We start from the raw sequence: 18105 nt of genomic DNA on the forward strand, positions 1-18105 counted from the left end.
AAGATCAGGGACTGGAAGACTCTTGATTCTGCTATCTAAGGTGGGAAAGAGGCGAGATCTTTATAGACTGCCTGAATATGAGAATGGAAGGGAATGGTAGTGAATGGAAGCATCTGATCGGATCATCTGGAAGCCACTGATGCGTTGATGATGCCTCCTAGAAGTTTCTGTGGAAGAAATGTGGAAACGGACTGTGCGAATAGGGGTCAGACTGTTGGAGGCTGATATCCTATGTGTGACATACCCCCCCAGGTTGTGCTGGCTAGTGGGCAGTGCAAACTGAAGAAAGAAACTAGATCCCTAGCAACGTAGAGATATCGATGAGACCGAGTTGTTTGACGAAAGTAGCAAATTTCTGGCCTGGCAGAGCTTTGGTGAGGCCGTCTGCAATCATCTGGGAAGTAGGCGTATAAGTGAGCTTATAGAGGCCTTTCTCAAATGCCTGCCTAGCCCAACAGGTGTGGATGTCAACGTGACGAAGGGCTGTGCGGAGGCGTGGAATATCCTGTGTGACAAGACGAATGGTTTGAAGGTTGTCACATTGGATCGTCGGAATTCCATCAAGCTTAAGAGAGCTGCTCAAAGAGACGGAAGGTTGCAATAGTCTCTTTGCCGTGTGCGTGAGCAAGCAATTCAGCTTCTGTGGAAGAAGTGGTGACTGTATCCTGTTTACCGGCTTTCCAAGCAATAGGGCCGCCGAAGAGGGTAAGGATTGAACCCTGGGATGACTTGCGAGTCTTTTATCATCAGCGAAAGCAGCGTCGGATGCGCTTTGAAATCGCTATGATGTTGAGCGTGGAGCTGAGGAACAACATCCTCGTCGAGGCAGGGTTTTCCTGAAAACTGGATGGCGAGATACCTAGTGGCGTAAAGGTACTCGATCAGATGGTCTGCGAGCTTGGAGTGATGCTCGGAAGGGTTGTTGAGGAATTCAGCTAGTTTAGACGCTGGCTTGGCTATGTCCGAGCGGGTGATAGCTGCGGCGTAGGTCAGTGATCCAACTTTGCTCTGGTATAGCTGAATTTGGTCTGGAGAAGCCTGCCCTGTGTGCGGCTGGACTTCGTTGCACGGGAAAGGGGCTCCTCTGAAGTGGTCACGCCGTTGAAGGTCGAACCGTTGAACCATCCTTTCAATGTAGGAGTCTTGGCATAGCCAAAGCTTCCTGTTGGGTCTGTCACGCAGGACTCTGATACCAAGGAACCATTGTAATTCCCCTTGGTCTGTCATCGCGTACTTCCTCTTGAGGGCTGCAACCATCTCATCAGCTGCGTCCTCGTTTTCCTTGCGATAGAGGAAAACAATATCGTCAACGAAGAAGAAAACAGTGAGCCAGTCGTTCTGGAAGATGCAGGGTTCGTCGGGACACTGTGTAAGACCAAGCTCTCTGAATGCAGCAGTGAGTTCCTTCTGCCAAAGAAGAGGGGACCGTCGGAGGCCATAGAGGGCTCGCATGAGGCGAAGAGCCCATCCCTGTCTGTAGTATCCGTCTGGGAAGGCTACATAGACCTCCTCCTCGTCTTCTAAGAGGGCGTTTGTGAAGGCATTAACTGCGTCGAGCTGTCGGGTCTCAAGGTCGAATTTGGCGGTGATGGCCATGAGAATCCGGAAAGAACGTCCTGCAAGGGTTGCTGCATAGGTGTCCTTGTCACCTAGCTGTTGAAGATCTCCTCGAACACAAAGACGGGCTTTGAACTTTGTAAGAAAGCCATGCTTGTCGAACTTATACTTAAAGACCCAGGTAAGTGGCAAAAGCTTGCCCGTGACCTGGTCTCTGGGGACCGCTCTGAAGGTTCCTCTCTGTTGGAGTGCTTTCCACTCGGCGTGGGCTCTTCTCTGAACTGAGGACCAAATCTGTGGGTGCGAAGTTCCTTATACGTCGTAGGTTCGGGAGGAAGGTGTCGTCTGTGAAGTTTTTCTCTGCCGAGAAAGAAAGAGCTGTGGAATTGACCCTTAGTGTTGGTCGAAAAAGCACTGAGCTTGCGAGGCTTTGGAGTGCGGGCTGAGCGCCGTGGCTGAGAGTCACTCGGACCGGGGTCCGGTGTCGGATATGGGTGCTGAATGTCATGAAACTCATCCTGATCATCCGAGTCCTCATGATCAGATGGTTCGGGTTGTACCACAATCGTGGTGGCGTCTCCTTGGTCTGAGGTTGAGGAGATTGCTCAACGGGGTCAGGTTCAGGTTCATCGATTTGAGTGGGGATTTCCTCGTAATCCGACTCGTCCTCGATGTGGGCTGGAAGCTGTACTCCACGCGCTGCGGGATAGGTTCTGGTGGCTGATCATTTCCGTCATAGAAGATGCTTTCATTGAAGGTCACATCTCGGACCCTTCGGACTTCTGATGTGGACGGAATCCAGATCCTGAAAATGTTCGTGGAATCATATCCAACGAGATAACCGATTTCTGTGTGAGGGTCGGTCTTTAGGTCCTTCTTCTGTCTGTTCTGAATGGCCTGGGGTGTCAAGGGATAGGCTCTGCAGCCGTATGCCTTGAGAAACGTGATGTCAGGCTGGTCTTGCTGGTAGCCTATGTCTCTGTTGTTGTCTCGCAGCCACTGATGAAGCAGCTGGAAAGGCGTTCGGAAGCTGTGGTTCTGCATGGGCGATCTGTTGTGCAAAAACACTGCAGCTTTCAGGTTTCTGGCCAAAGATCAGATGGTAAATTGGCATCAATTCCCATTGTTCTGGCCTGGGCAGATATTACCCCCAGATCGCTCTGCAGAACCGTTTTGAGCGGGAGTGGGGCAGAAGGTTCATCTTGAATCCCCTTTCCTCGATCCAGCTCTCATACGCACTCTGAAGAGAACGATCGTTATCACGGTGGATAATGCAAATGTTGAGATTCCATTGGCGTTGAACCATTGCCTCGTGGTTTCTCAAAGCAGTCATAACGGACCCTTGTGTCGCGTCATTCAGAAGGTAGATGAAGATCATGCTTGTAAATTCATCTTTGATAAGAAGAACAGCTTCCTTGCCGTTGAATGAGGTGTTCATACTGAAGATATCAACGTAGATTCTCCAGAATGGTCTGGGGCTCGGTTTTGAGGGGTTCGGCGAGAGACGACCTTCTTTCCTTCCCAAGGGAACACGCGGTGCAATCGATGGTAACTGGGCCTTTGATCTTCGAACCCGTCGTGTTCTCAACAAGATGCTCTAGGGCTTGAGCGTTCATGACCTAGGCGCTTATGCCAAAGCGTAGCATCTGCTGTTTTCACTGCGCGAGGTGCAGATGAAGATGTGAAGTTGGAGGCGTGAGAGTCCTCCTTAATCGGGTTGAACTCGATGACCGGTTGACGAAAGCGGCGTTTCGTATGAAATATAATCTGATCGTCTTTAGAGACGCGTCCAGATAGTGGATTCCAGTTGTATCCTTCGCAAGAAAGCGGTCGAGGGATGCGATGTTGGTGTGGAATTTTGGCACGAAGGCAACTTCGTTGAGCTGAAAAAGTCCTCCTTCTTCAAGCTTCATACGGACTGTGCCGTAGCCAAGGATCTGAAGTTGACTATCGCCTGCAAAGAGCTCTTCTGGCTCTGCAAGGGCGGTGTAGTCAAGAAAACGGGATCGGTTGTTGCAAATGTGTGTGTCTGATCCGGAATCAAGGATAAAGGAGTCATACAGCGGGTAGACTGCCTTTCCCGTCGAGAAACTGGTTGATGGAGGTGTTGAGGAGGCGGTGTGTTGTCAGGAGCTGGTAGAAGACCGGCAAACGCTGTACCTTTAACGGAGGAGTCGGACGATTTCTCCATTTCCTTCTTCTTGAAGTCTTGTGCTTTCTCCGTCATCTTCTTTGCCCATGGATTGAGTCGAGGATTTCTTGATCTTCTTCTCAACCTTCTGATCAGGAGTCCAGCCATCAGGCCGAGCTGATTTGATGAGATAGAAGCAATCTACGAAGCGGTGATATTCTCCGCAGACACACATAGGAACACCATCAGCGTTCTTGCTTGAAGACCACTTAGGCTTGTCCTCTTTCCTCTCCGATTTCTCTCCCTTGCCTTGGAAGGCAGCTCCGAATGATCCTTTGCTGTTGTTGGCGGCCTTGATTCGGTGAGCTCGTTCAAAGATCTCACTGATCTTAATGCCGTCCGGGAAGTCGGTCTTCCAATCAGGCTTGCCGAATACGGCCTCGTCTTCCATTTTGTTGACCCAATAGTCTGTGAATGGGGCGTTGATGGACGAAACAGCCTGTAGGAAATCTTGGGTAGGGCGAAGGTCCTGGACATCAGGAAGCCCTAATTGCTTTGCCTCAGTGAGGACTTTCTGCCATTGGGTGACCCAAGCTTCGATCTTGGTCCTGTTTGGCGACTGAAGGGTGGAACGATAACGCTGAACAACTTCCTCTCGAGTGCCCAGTCGGTTGGGGCCACACGAGCCTGAAGCAAGGCAAGTTGCTTTGCAACGTCGTGTTCCTCGGCAATGGTGCTGTAGTAGTTGCCGATGGTCTTGACGATGTGTTGTTGAAGGCTGGCGAGTGCCTTCACTTGATCCCTATACCCTTGAAGCTTCGAGCGGTATTGGGTGTGGAGGAATTCGAGACGGCGAAATTCCTCCGAGGTCAGATCCACGAGATCAGATGCTTCGTGGTTGATTTGTCGGAATGTTGGTTCAACTGGCTGCTGAAGAACCGGCTTACCCTCCTTGACGGCAGGGTCCAGAAAGTCCCAAAGACTGTGGGACGTGGCGAATTTCTTGATGATAGAAATCCATTGTTTCCAGTCGCAAGGGCCGTTGAGCACGGTGCCCTTGGAAGAGCCATCAAGATCTAGAGCTGAGCTCATTGTGGAAGCTATTCTGCGCAGCGGAATGAACGAGAATAAGATACCCAGTCAATGGCAGACCGGGCTCATAACTATCGCACGGAGGATGAGCAAGTGGGCATAAAGATCAGGGACTGGAAGACTCTTGATTCTGCTATCTAAGGTGGGAAAGAGGCGAGATCTTTATAGACTGCCTGAATATGAGAATGGAAGGAATGGTAGTGAATGGAAGCATCTGATCGGATCATCTGGAAGCCACTGATGCGTTGATGATGCCTCCTAGAAGTTTCTGTGGGGAAATGTGGAAACGGACTGTGCGAATAGGGGGTCAGACTGTTGGAGGCTGATATCCTATGTGTGACAGAGGCACTAACAGGCCAGTGGCTACGAGATATAGCTAGCGTCATCCGACCTCTTAGCGATGGATACGCCACTATCTTCTACGAAGACAGCCGAAGAATCGATGAAGAAGCAGCAACTGCTCAATATAGGGTCTATCAAGCTCTTCGACCAGACTCTATCGGAAGCACGCCTACTTTGGCAGCAGTACCACCTTCTTCGACTCACTGGACCTTTCAGCTTGTTGCTAGAAAATCAGAGAAATTGCAGAGCAACAGCCGCACCAGCAGAAAGGAGGAATCAAGAGAGGTGCCGGCTTTCTAGCTGATAAAGAAACTGATGAAAACGACCCTTCTGAAGAAAGACCGAAAAAGAAGAGAAAAGGGAAGAAACCTGACACAACCAAAAACACAGAGAAAACCGATAAAACCGATAAAAACCGATGCCCTGCGTGTGGACGGATAAGTCATGTTCTTTCTGACTGCTGGGCTCTCTTCGAAGATAAACGCCCTCGTGGTGTGATTCGAATCCTCGAATAGAAGAAAGGTGCAAAAGGCCCTTGAAAATGACCCAGATTTGAGAAAGAAGGTGGAAAAATCCGTCATGAGAAGGAGGCATAGCAACTACCGAAGAATCGGATAGTCGGAAGAATCGTTGGGCACGCAAACCCTGCCTTTGTCTTTAAGGCTAGCCAAACGACCGCCTCTAACGACTACCCTCTTCGAAAGTCGACTCTGCTAGACTCAGCAGCTTCTTTACATATTTGCAATAACCTATCGAAATTCCGGTCTTTAGAAAAGCAAGAAACGAATACCTAGTCACAGGGGATTCAGAAGTCCGGATCGAAGGTTATGGCAGAGTCAACGTTACGGTCACGGCCCTAGACGGGTCATTACGGTCTTTACGGTTAAAAACCGTTGCTTATTGCCCGAGATTTTCAGCAAGCCTGGTATCTTTCCAGGCTCTTCGAGACGAAGGAATCTACTGGGATACCTTCACAGAGCCAACACGGCTAGTCTACCGAGACAAGAGACCGATTTGTATTTTATTTCGGAAATATCGCCAGTTTGTTCTCGATTTCCAGCCTATTCAGAAGGAGGATATCGAAGAAGCGGCTTTTCAAGCCTCTAAGCCGAGAAGAAGAGGCTCCCGGGACCCAAGACCGACAGCGTCAGCAGAAGCTAGCCTTTGGCACGCCCGACTAGGTCACCCGGGACCCCTAGCTTTACTAAAGCTAGGACTACGAAAAGGAGTGCATATTCGAGGTCCGAAGACCCATGAATGCCAGCACTGCGCTCAAGGGAGGGCAATAAGACAGGTTTCTCGAAGAACCCCTATTCGAGACGAACGTCAAGAGCCCTGCCAAGAGATTTGGATCGACTGGACCGAGCTTACCCTGATTTCGAGGGCTATGTCCGTGTGATGTTTATCACAGACGCATATTCGGGCATGGTTTTCCCCTATTTCCTTAAGACCTATCATTCAAAGCATCACCTAGCCGCACTTCGAGATTTCGTTAGCTGGATGAAGCTTCGTTTTGACTACACGGTGAAAATCGTACGGTCTGACGGAGAGCTATTCACTAATAAGATTAAGAAGTGGCTACGAAAGAGGAATTTCAGCAGAAAAATCAGCCTCGAATACACAAGCCCAGAACGGAGGGGCAGAGCGGTCCGGTGGAATTGTTATTGAAAGGGCTCGCAAGATGAGGATTGCAGCAGGCCTTCCTCACGACCTATGGAAAGAGACCGTGGAAGCATCCTGCTATCTACGGAATCGAACCCCTCGAGCCCCTAGGACTACGAACTCGATTTCGAATTCGTCGGAAGACTGGAAAACACCTCTTGAGCTCTTTACGAAGAAGGATCAACCTCAACAGCATGCCCAGCTCAAGGCGTACGGCTGCAGAGCCTATGCCATGACTTCTAACGCACAGCTAGGCAAGAAAAAGAGGCAGAAGCTTGATCCACGGTCACATATAGGATACCTGGTTGGATATAATTCAACGAATATCTTCCGAATCTGGATTCCACAACGAAGAAAGGTCATTTCGACAAGGGATGTTATTTTCGATGAATTTACCTATTTTGATGGGAAATTCGAGCAGCCGACGCTGCTTCCTAGCATCAATGACCTAATTCAACGCGTTGAGATACCGGAGGACCAGAAAATCAACCAGGAAATCCTTGACGAAGAATCGGAGCTTGAGAGCGTGTTCGACGAAGACTCGGAGGAAGAAGAAGAGGAACAGACCGACCTTACCGATAACGAAGAAGACTATAAGAGGGCTAGGGAGCTTGAAGAAGCTTCTCTTATAACACCTCCACTGACAGAAGAAGATCCTGAGGCAGGATTCTTGGTCTCTCTTCCGGTTGCTACCCCTAAGGGGGTGGGGCGGTTTGACAACTCCTGGAAAGCTTCCTTTTTATCAATCGACGAGTCAAACAGACCTCTTTCTACATCGTCTACCAAGGAATCGTCTGATCAGATGATAGGGGTAGATCCGGAACTCAAACCACTGCCGACTTTGGACCGATTTAATGACTTTTATCCTACTCCTATAGAGGACGGGGTACACGGAGCCTTTATTGCTGGACGACTATTCAAGCCAAAACCAAGGACCAAGGTACACAAGAAGGACCTACCAGACCCACCAGAAAACACCAAGCAGCTAGAAAAGCACCCTTTAAAGAGGAATTTGTTCAAGCTCAAAGGACCACTTAGCCTCTCACGAGGAGATGGGGTCCTTTATCGAAGTTCCTTGGAAGAAGGCTGCGGGCAAGCAAATTCTATACTGCAAATGGGTCTTTACCTATAAAACGAATAAGCATGGGTTCCTTCTAAAGTGCAAAGCCCGCCTTGTGGTCTGCGGCAACCAGCAGGAAAGGGGGGATCTACCGACTCGAGCAACGACCCTAGCAGGGATGTCTTTCCGGGCACTCATGGCTATTGCAGCAGAATTCGACCTCGAACTTGATCAAATGGATGCAGTAAACGCCTTCGTTAACTGTCCACTCGAGGAGGAGGTAGTCTTTATGAGGATGCCTCCCGGGTTTAGCAAACCAGGCAGAATTCTTTTGCTCCGGAAAGCCCTATACGGTCTACGACGATCCCCTTTGCTTTGGCAACAGCACCTTACCCGATCCCTAGAGGAATTAGGATTCGAAAAGGTCCCACAAGAACCTTGTGTGATGAAGAAGGGGGCAGTCATTGTCTTCTTCTACGTTGACGATATTGTCTGGGCCTATAAGAAAGAAGACCAAGGAATAGCTATGGAGGCTATGCGAGGACTGCAAGAACGATATAAAATGACATTGCTTGGGAGCCCGCTGGTTCCTAGGCATACACATCCTTCGGGACCGGACTAAGAAGACGATTTGGCTGACGCAAGATGCCTATATCGAGAAAATAGCCCACAAGCTATTAGGACCGGACCGACTTTCCTCAAAGCTTCCAGACACACCAATGACAACAGAAGAGCTACTCCCTTCTACTAGCCGAGCAAGCGAACAGGAAATTCATAGGTACCTACAGAAGGTAGGATCTATCCTCTTTGCAGCTATTTCGACGAGACCAGATATCGCCTTTGCGGTCTCTCGGCTAGCTAGACATAACCAGAACCCCAACGAATCACACCAGAAGGCAGCAGACCGGGTTATTCTTTACCTCTATAATACCCGTTCCTTTGGAATTCGCCTAGGAGGATCAACCGACAAGAGAGCCGATATCTTTATTTGCTCTAGTGATTCTTCCTTTGCCGATAATTCTCTTGACAGAAAGAGCTCACAGGGTTATATTATGACCCTATTCGGTGGACCTATTGCGTGGAGAGCTTCGAAACAAGCAACAGTCACTACTTCTAGCACTGAAGCCGAATTGCTGGCTATTTCAGAGGCAGCAAAGAAGCTATTTTTCTTAGCCGGATGCTTAGGGCCCTATACCTTCAAATTCCGGACCCTTTGCAGCTAGAATGTGATAATAGTCAGACGATAAGACTGCTTGCAGAAACGAACGCGAAGCTATCAACGAGACTACGACATGTTGATATCCATCAGCATTGGTTACGCCAAGAGACTCAAGAAGGAAGAATTCAAGTCCGTTGGGTTCCAACGGCACAGATGAAAGCAGACGGCCTAACCAAGGCACTCCCTCGTCAGAAACTACAGAAATTCCAAGAGATTATTGGAATAGTTGACTTAAAAACCAGGCTTCGGCTTGAGACCCGGATGGAAGACCTACGAGACCGGATTCTAGTAGGACGGTTAGGAGAGGCCCTTGACCGCATAGGAATATTAGGGAGGTCTCCTGGCCACGACTACACGGTAACCTCGTTGAGGACCTATAACCTTTGGTTGTAGCTTTGACCCGTTGGGACGGCTCATAGCTAAGGGTGTGTCGAGAAGAAGGTCCGAACGAGTTGAGGTCCCTAGGTCTCTAGGTAATACAGCTTGAAACCAGGTAAGAAGGGAAGTCTGCAGACTATTGTTTCTTCTTCCTAGACCACTGAGGGGTCCGGAGGATCTCCTATTCGATCGGGATCCTCCAAGGAGTCCGGTATATCTTTACTGGCTCGGGGACCTCAAGAGATTGAACTATCGACCTAATAGCTTGGAAAGCTATTGATCGGGGAGATCGAGCTGAATGTGCTGACGTAGATGGCTTACGCGGCCTTCAGTGAGAGGCAAGGAGTGCCCTCTTCCTGATAGAATGTATATTATACCTGAACACGGGATATGAACATAGGGAAGGCACAGAGGGATATAAAAGGGGAGGGCTAGACGGATACAGGGCAACTGGACAGAAAAAAAAAACACATGCACATCACCGACTATCAGATCATCTGAGAATCTACCTACGAAAAGTCCCTTTATCCACTTTTATGCCCACTTATGCTCTCTTCTTCGCGAGAGATACATTATTTCTGCCTTCTTCTGACAATGTGCCAATATGTCCGCACGCCCGTCAGTCGCCTCGCCACGGTATGCGCACTCCAAAATTTTCGGCGACCCGCATCGCTGACACGACGCATCCCTCCAGCAGCACCATGCCGTCCCAGCACCAAGAGCCAGCCAGCCATACGTTGTCTTCGCCATTCACCCAGCCGGGATAGCTGCTACCTTGGGCTTCGTCTTGTGCGTCTTGCCGGAATACCTTATCCAAGCCCATGATGCTCTGCACTGCGGCTCTGCTTGCGGTGGTGCGCAAGGTTCTGGTGAAGCTTGCAGTCCGTAACACCGCCTTCGAGTCCGTCGCCGGTTCAAGTGGGCATGTGCTGACCAGCGCTCCTCCAGGCATGGCGTGGAGAGCCTGCGTTCTCGAAGCGTCCCCGTCGAACTGCGTGCGGACCGTAATGACTTGGGCCGGCCAGGCTTCGCCGCAATGATGCGAGCACCCTGCCACTGAGTCTTGTCCGCTCGCGATGGACAGGGCCCCCGGCTCGGAGCTAAGGATATAGCTCTCGACACGCTTCGTCGGCATCTCGTGTAGCGTCGACGCCAGTGGCCAAAAGACCCTGGCCGCGACGTCGGGGGACACGGCCAGGACCACGCGGTCAAAGTGCTGCTCCAAGACGTGGCACCCCGCATCGCCTGTCGACTGCCAGCACACAAGCAGGCAGCCTCGATCGGCCTCGACGCTCGTTACCCGCGATTGACGATAGCTGCCTGGCATTGTGTGCAACAGCAAATTTATATGTTTTTACTCCGCAGACGTAAGGTCGGTTGACCAGTCGGCGGTGATGTCGGCGTCTTTTACAGCGTCTCCTGTCGCTACCCCCTCACCAACTCCTACATCGCCCGTGTTGCAATCAGCGACAGGCCATTTTAGCCATTCTAGCAGCAGTGCTGTTGGGATGTGCATCTCACTTTTGGCTGAATGGTCCATGCGACAGCCCGATCTAACGATGGTTGAGGAGGTGCTTATCGGTGGTGCCCGCAATTGCGTCGTAATTCACTTAGGCCACGTGACCACTTATCGCCCGCAAAACGCCGCCCGTGAAATCGTGTGCAGGACGCCTGATAAGTGCATTTGATAAGTTCCCACCCAACTTATCGGGTTTCCGGCCAACACCAGCCCAGACATTCGCCCCGTAGGAACGTTGCCCGATCGACCGAGATGGCCGCGGACGACTCGTACACGGCAGCTGACGAGCGCGCCCGTGCCGCCCGGAGGGCGGGCATCCAGGCGAAGAAGGACGAACAGCCGGCGAACACGGCGCGGAGTTACGCGGCGAAGCAGCGGGAGTGGAAGGCGCGTCCCCCGGCCGGTCCTCCACTTCGATCCCTGTCACGTACGGCCCCCCTAGGCGGCTAACAGACAAATACGTATAGGCCTGGTGCCATACGCCTCGGGCTGCAGCAGACGGCTCGCTCTATAGCTGGCCCGACGGCGAGCTCGTAACGCCGGACAAGCTGGCGGCGTGGCTCAAAGAGGATATCCTGTTACGACGCGTTGTGCCGCCGCAGAAGAAGAAGCCGCGCGCGCGGGTAAGGTTAGGGCGACGGCAACGGCGAGGCCGTACAGGTACGGCAACAGCGCGAACAGGAGCAGCTCGAGGCCGCGGCCATGGCAGAGGCCGAAAGCCTGGCCGAAGCTTTGAGGTCCCCTGGCCGAGGCCGCTGAGCTGCTCGCTGACGACCGCGAGGGTTACGTGCCACCCACAGGCCTCGCGACGGCTGCAGTAGACCTACCGAAGGGTCTTTGCTTACGAGGGCACTATCGACGCCTATATCGCGGCCGTTATCGAGCTATGGAGGCTCCAGGTGGCTCACGGCAACTCGAATACGGAGAATCCCGGGGCGCCGCCGTACGAGGATTCCTTGAGCAACGGGGCCGGCAGCGGGGAAGCACGACCGAGCCTCCTTTAAAGACCGCGGGAGCGACGGGATCCAGGCCGGCTACCTCACGATGAATGGCTTCGGATCCAGGATCTCCTTCTCACTGGCGCCGCGTATACGCCGCAAAACCTCCGTACGCGAGTCGACCTCCTCTTCGGCCACTACTACCTCTTACGGGGGGAGAACCGCCGCAAGATGGAGCTTGCAGACCTGTCCCTACTCGACTATCCGCCTTCGGAAGGGCCGACCCCTGTGGTTGCCTGGTAAGCCTTTTACGGGACGGCAAGCTAAATAAGACGGCGAGGAAGGAGTTTATGGGCGCGCTCCGGCACAAGGACCCCTTATTCTGTACGCAAGGGCCCTAGCACAGCTCTTCTTTGGCGCTGGCACGTCGCCGGCGAACCCCCCCGTCCTTCCGGCGCCGTCAGGACTGGTATCGGATCAAGGTCCTCGTCGGGCGGGACCGCGAGCAGGAGCTCTCGTACCCGACGCAGCTACAAGAGACCTGGCGTATCTTCGGCGCTGCCGGCCTTATCGCGTCGAAGAAGACGCACCTCCCGCGCAGGGTGGGCGCCCAGGACGCGGAGACCCATGGCACGTCGCTCGCCCAGATCTCGCAGGCCGGCCGCTGGAACCAGAGCGTGCTCTGCCAGGCATATCTTACGCACCTACCGCGGCAGTTCATGCGTATCGTCGCCGGCTTCTCGGCCTCCCGGGGACTACTTCGCGCGTGCGGCTCACGAACCCCGTACGTCTTACAAAAGCAGCTGTGGCCGTGGATCGAGGAGTGGGAACCCGCTTTGAGGCGCGGGCGCGCCGGCAATGCTGGGCAGAAGGCGGTCTCGACGACGACGACTTAGCCGCCGACGGCTTCCTTAAGCTTATGCGGCGCCTGCGTATAGTACTTCTGCAGGACCTGGCCGTCCTACAGCTCCGCTACCCGTCGCTACCGTTCTTCGCCTACGCCCCTTTTAGCGGGCCCGAGTGGGACGAGTTCGCCGTCGCCGTGCGGTCCACCGCGGTAGGGGCTATGGAGACGGTAAGCCTGCTCGTACGACGCGCGCTGCCGGAACTAAGCGGCGTCATAGAGAGCACGCGGGAGGCCCTGTTACAGAATAGTCAGCGGCTCGCCATCCGGCTTGAGGCCCGGCTGGACGGGATTCAGGGCGGCCTCGATGCCCTCCTCCAAGGCAAGGTCCCTATCACCTTTACCGGTTACTTCGGAGCCGGGTCAGCAGAGGCGCTGGCGCCGGCGCCGGCCCCGGCGCCGTCAACAGTACCTACCTTGAATCTCAATACAGCTCCGGCCCCGGCCCCCGACCCAGAGCCTCTGGTACCAGGCATGCCTATCGTCACAGCCCTGGCAAGGGTCTTTACGGTGGGGGACGTCTGGAAGGAGTGGGAGGAAGGGTTTGCAGGTCAGAAGGCCGTACGGGAGCTGGAAGAGACGTGGGAAGCCGCTGGCGCCGGGGAACGGGGTCAGAGTGCAGTTCTGTCGCCGGAAGGTGATCTGGGACGAGCTGTTGGCCCGTATGGCGTCCGGCAAATGCAAGGAGGCGGCCGTTGCAGAGCTAGAGCTGTTACGCGCCGGCCGAAGCTTGAACCGACTCGTCGACGAACTCAAACAGCGCCGACGGCGGGGCCAGGATCGGGGCCAGGGCCAGGCCAGATACGGGTACAGGTAGGGACCCCGTGCCCGATGACCCAGGTCCAGGCCCGGGACCAGGTCCAACTCGAGGTCAGGGCCGTCGGGGGCGGAGGACCCGGCTGGGAAAGCGGACCGCCCCTCGTCGACGTAAGCCAGCCGCCTCGTAGAGTCTTTACACATATTTATATCCATGTAACTAGACATATTTTTGAGGATCAAAGGGCCGTAGGATCAGTGCATTACTATCTCACAGTTCCTGTGGCCGAGCCTAGCCCCCCATTACCCATTCGCGGCGCTGCAACGCAAATATCTCGACGGGCAGTAGCCTATACGGAGTGCTCCTCGACCAAACGCGCCGCCGGAGTGTAGTAGTCCCCCAGGCCCCGGAATGGCCTGGATTGGGCTGCTGGCCGTGGAGATATTCGCGTGCGCGCCGCCGGGCACTTATCAGATGGTAGATGTGTAATCGCATACGATTTCCCGAAATTAACGTACCCCACTGCGTCATGCAACGCACTAGGTCATGCAACAATTTTCAACACCTGACGCGTCTTCTTCAAATTGACGCGATATGGATCACAACCCTCGTATTGCAGAGGCAATTATAGAACTGCAATCCCAAGATCGCCCTAAATATGCAGAGACCGCGAGGAGATACAATATCGACAAATCCACGCTGTGGCGCCGCTTCAAAGGCAAAACAGCCTCAAATCACGACGCGAACTCTTACTCGCGACAGAAACTCACCAGCGCGCAGGAGGAGATTCTTATTGGGCACGTCAATAAGCTGACCGACCGTGGTATCCCGCCTACCCTCAGATGTTGAAGAATATCGCCGAGGAAATCGCAGGGACAGAGCTTGGTGTCAACTGGGTGAGCCGCTTCCGCAAGCGACACCATGACCGTCTTTCGAGCTTGTATTTGCGCACCATAGATCATCAGCGGAAGGCTGCTGATAATTCCAGGCATTTCAAAACTTCTTCAATCTAGTAAGACTGCTTTTATCGTCATTTCAAGGGTATACTGCCGACAATACTCGGTCAAATGCCGTAAAGTCGCCATTTCTGACCGAATCCAACTAGCTCCGCGAAAAGATCGAAAAGTACAACATCAGTCCTCAAATGTTTATAATTTTGACGAGAAGGATTCCAAATTGGTCTCTCTCGCTCCACCAAGCGAGTTGTCCCCCGAGAAGCCCTCAGGCGCGGAAAACTGGTCGGGGCAAGCCAAGACGGGAACCGGGAGTTCATCACGCTGATCGCTGCCATATGTGCAGATTATTCGTACCGCCACCGGCCCTCATTTACAAAGGGGAGTCAAAAGACTTTCAAGATACTTGGCTTGAGGATTTTGACCATTCCAGCGAAGTAGCCTTCTTCGCCAGTACGGAAAACGGCTGGAGCTGTGATGCACTGGGTTTACACTGGCTTCAGCGCATATTTGACTGCCATACGAAGCAAAGGCTGGTCGTGCCTACCGTCTCTTAATTTTAGACGGTCACAATAGTCACATTAACCTGAAATTCATTGACTATGCCGATCGGAATCGAATTCTCATTGCTGTGTTGCCATCGCACTCAACTCATCGGCTTCAACCACTCGATGTTGGCCTGTTTTCCGCACTCTCCACCTATTATGCTCAAGGTTCCGACCAGCTGATGTCCATTGGATGGGGGTTAATTCGCCTTACCAAACGGAATTTTTGGCCACTCTTTCGTGATGCGTGGAACCAGGCATTTACGGCCAAAAATATCGAGGCTGGTTGGCGGGCCACAGGAATCCATCCACTCGACCCCGGCAAAGTATTGTCCAAGATTAGCCACAGCAGTGATGTGACACCCCCACAAACTGCATCTGAGGAAAGGGCGATGAAGACTCCAGGCTCTCTTCGGGCTATTCGGCGCATTACCCGCCGTCTCCGCAAGGAAGGGCTGATGGACTCCCGAGTCACAGCGCTCTCCCGAGCATCAGAGAAACTGGCGACACAATATGAGCTCGTACAACACGAAAATCGAGATCTACAGGAAGCGCTCAAACTTGCACATAAAAAAGGGAAACGCAGAAAGGCCTTGGGCCTTTTCAATCCGGAAGAAAGTGGTGGCCAGCCGGTCTTTTTCAGTCCAGCCAAGGTGGAACTGGCGCGGCGACGTCAGACGGACAAGGCACAGGCCGACGAGCAGCGCAAGCAAGCCATTGAAGATCGTCGACTCCAGGTAGCCATATCACGTGAAGAAAAGGCTCGAGAATCTGCCGAGAAGAAAAACAGCGGGCTGCAATGCGTCAGGCCTTGCGAGAGCAGCGTTCTCGAGAGAAGACAGAGCGTGCTGCGGAGCGCGAGGCAAAGCGAGCTGAGAAACGGGAGGCCGCAGCAAAATTAAAAGCAGAGAGGTCTGCACGCGAGGCTGAACGCCAGGCTATTCGGGAAGTCAAGTTTGAGGTAGCTGCTACGTCAAAGCCTGGTGTAAGAGGGCACAAAAGACATGGTAGCGGTGAGAAAAACGAGGGGCGTTGGAAGCGGGTTTGCGCGACGGGCATTCAACCACGCAACAACTCGGAGGAAGAAAGGGTAAAGATTGGTTCTGAAGCTTCAGTGGCTCGAGACCACAGTCCCGGAGCTTTAGGGGTAAAAGACATACCTCCCGTTCGACGGAAGCGCAGGAAGTATGGAGGCCGGTTTCTCAGTCTCTCAGGTCTGGGCGGACCACAAGACCGCCTGCTCATATTTCCTAAGAAAACCATCATATAGATAGACTCTGTATGAAGTGTTTCACATATTGTAATGTTTAATAGTATTTTAAATGGTTTGTGTCGGTTGCAGGATTAATTTTCGCTCTGGCTTGCCGGTCGGGCAATTTGTTGCATGACGTGGTGCGTTGCATGACTCAGTGAGGTACGTTACTCCGCAAATCGACCCCACGATAAGTCCTGCTTATCGCTAGGATTCACGTACATGTCAAGGTCTTACAAGTGCGTGGCGCTCAATATAAATAGCAGTACTCTATAAATATCGAGGCCACGTTGTCCACTTTCTTCGCAACGTTGGTAGGCTATTTGAAGAGCTCCCAGTGCTACCGGAGGAGCTAGATATCGTGCTCCTATCTCAGCCGCTATTAACGCTCGCGTTCCCTACCCTCTTACCCTCTATATAGTTAGAATTAGACCGGGCCTGCCAGGAAGCGGTTTAAACAGCTGGTTGCCCGCTGCAGGCGAAAAGGGGGGTTTTAGGGGGTCTCTGTTGCACCATGCAGACATGCAAGAGTGAAGTGAACACTCCAACAAGTGCTGCTGCAAGTGGTAGTTATGACAGGTTGATGTGTGTGTGACAGTCTCCCCCTAGGAAAGTTGAATTACAAGTATACGATGTTCACCCTTCGGGCTGGATATTCAGCCGTTAAGCCCCTTGCCTTGGCAACTTAACGGGTGTTCGAAGTATTTTAGCAATACTCAATATCATTAGACCCCCCTAGCACATTCAGTAAGGACAGGAACCCGCTAACTGTCGGCCGAGCTTAAACTCCCGTGGAGAACTCCATACAACGACAGAAAGCTTCCTCAACCATGCACCTATCGCAGCGAGGCGTAAGAGAAGTCTGTCATCACTGCAATCGCGAGTCACATCAGCATGGCGCCAGCAGTCAGATGCGTCGTCAACCACGGGCCGATACTCACGGTCTAGAGTTTGCCAGTCACATCAGCATGGCGCCAGCAGTCAGATGCGTCGTCAACCACGGGCCGATACTCACGGCCTAGAGTTTGCCAGTCACATCAGCATGGCGCCAGCAGTCAGATGCGTCGTCAACCACGGGCCGATTTGACTGACATTCCTGAGGCAGCGGACATTGACTACGTCATGATTGGTGACAGTTCCCTGAAGGTCCATGCACGAGGCACGAGAACGATGGAGAAGGTACTGGATGGCGCAGACGGAAAGAACACACGCGATCTTGTCCTCATTAATGTGGCCTACGTTCCGAGGTTCCATACGAATATTATCAGCGCAAAGAGGCTCAAAAGAAAGGGACTTTGGTATTGTGGATTTTATAACACGCTTCGAATGGGAACTTATGAGGACAACGACGTCCTTTGTCGACTTACAGAGAAATACGATCTCGAAATAGTCGAATACAAGCCAATTTCCCGTTCTTACTTCCAACTTCCACAATCGCCGATCTCCGTGTTCAACGCCTTCCAGGATGTATTTTCTTCATTTCAGCCAGCAAGTCTGCAGCGAAAATCACGGCAGAGAATGGCAATGCCAAGGCAGCCGCCTCCACCACGATCGGACTCCTCCGAAACATGGCATCTTCGAGCCTGCCACGCAGGGCCAGATTTTCTAGAACGACTCGTTCTAAAGACCAAGGGGGTCCGAATCAAGGGTCCGATGACCATTGAGTGCAAGGGTTGCGGCCAAGGCAAGGCTCATGAGATTATCTCCCGCAGGGAATCCGCAAACAGGTCAAGACAACCGTTTTATCGCGTCTTCATCGACCTATTCGAGTTCCCTGCGGCATACAACGGACACCG

The 18105-nt window shown here is 52.7% G+C and overlaps 4 protein-coding genes across 4 annotated transcripts; 2 read left to right on the forward strand and 2 right to left on the reverse strand.

The window, feature by feature from the left end:
* Positions 1-4234: 4234 nt before the first annotated feature.
* HRG_09710 (uncharacterized protein) lies at positions 4235-4780 on the reverse strand (the record flags this gene model as incomplete). Its single annotated transcript, XM_044868181.1, has 1 exon — positions 4235-4780. One exon carries the CDS (start codon positions 4778-4780, stop codon positions 4235-4237), a length of 546 nt encoding a protein of 181 aa, XP_044716762.1.
* A 2023-nt stretch (positions 4781-6803) lies between these two features.
* Positions 6804-7639, forward strand: HRG_09711 (Integrase, catalytic core; the record flags this gene model as incomplete). Its single annotated transcript, XM_044868182.1, has 2 exons — positions 6804-7576; positions 7600-7639. The coding sequence occupies 2 exons, from the start codon at positions 6804-6806 to the stop codon at positions 7637-7639; spliced, it is 813 nt and encodes a 270-aa protein (XP_044716763.1).
* Positions 7640-10060: 2421 nt separating this feature from the next.
* On the reverse strand, positions 10061-10768 carry HRG_09712 (uncharacterized protein; the record flags this gene model as incomplete). The annotated part of the gene is made up of 1 exon (XM_044868183.1): positions 10061-10768. One exon carries the CDS (start codon positions 10766-10768, stop codon positions 10061-10063), a length of 708 nt encoding a protein of 235 aa, XP_044716764.1.
* A 444-nt stretch (positions 10769-11212) lies between these two features.
* HRG_09713 (centromere DNA-binding protein complex CBF3 subunit) lies at positions 11213-13619 on the forward strand (the record flags this gene model as incomplete). Its single annotated transcript, XM_044868184.1, has 7 exons — positions 11213-11347; positions 11428-11583; positions 11782-11903; positions 11967-12197; positions 12305-12621; positions 12702-13344; positions 13418-13619. The coding sequence occupies 7 exons, from the start codon at positions 11213-11215 to the stop codon at positions 13617-13619; spliced, it is 1806 nt and encodes a 601-aa protein (XP_044716765.1).
* Positions 13620-18105: the final 4486 nt, after the last annotated feature.

This window comes from Hirsutella rhossiliensis (assembly GCF_020360975.1).
Source record: "Hirsutella rhossiliensis strain HR02 chromosome Unknown scaffold00013, whole genome shotgun sequence".
Classification (NCBI taxonomy): domain Eukaryota; kingdom Fungi; phylum Ascomycota; class Sordariomycetes; order Hypocreales; family Ophiocordycipitaceae; genus Hirsutella; species Hirsutella rhossiliensis.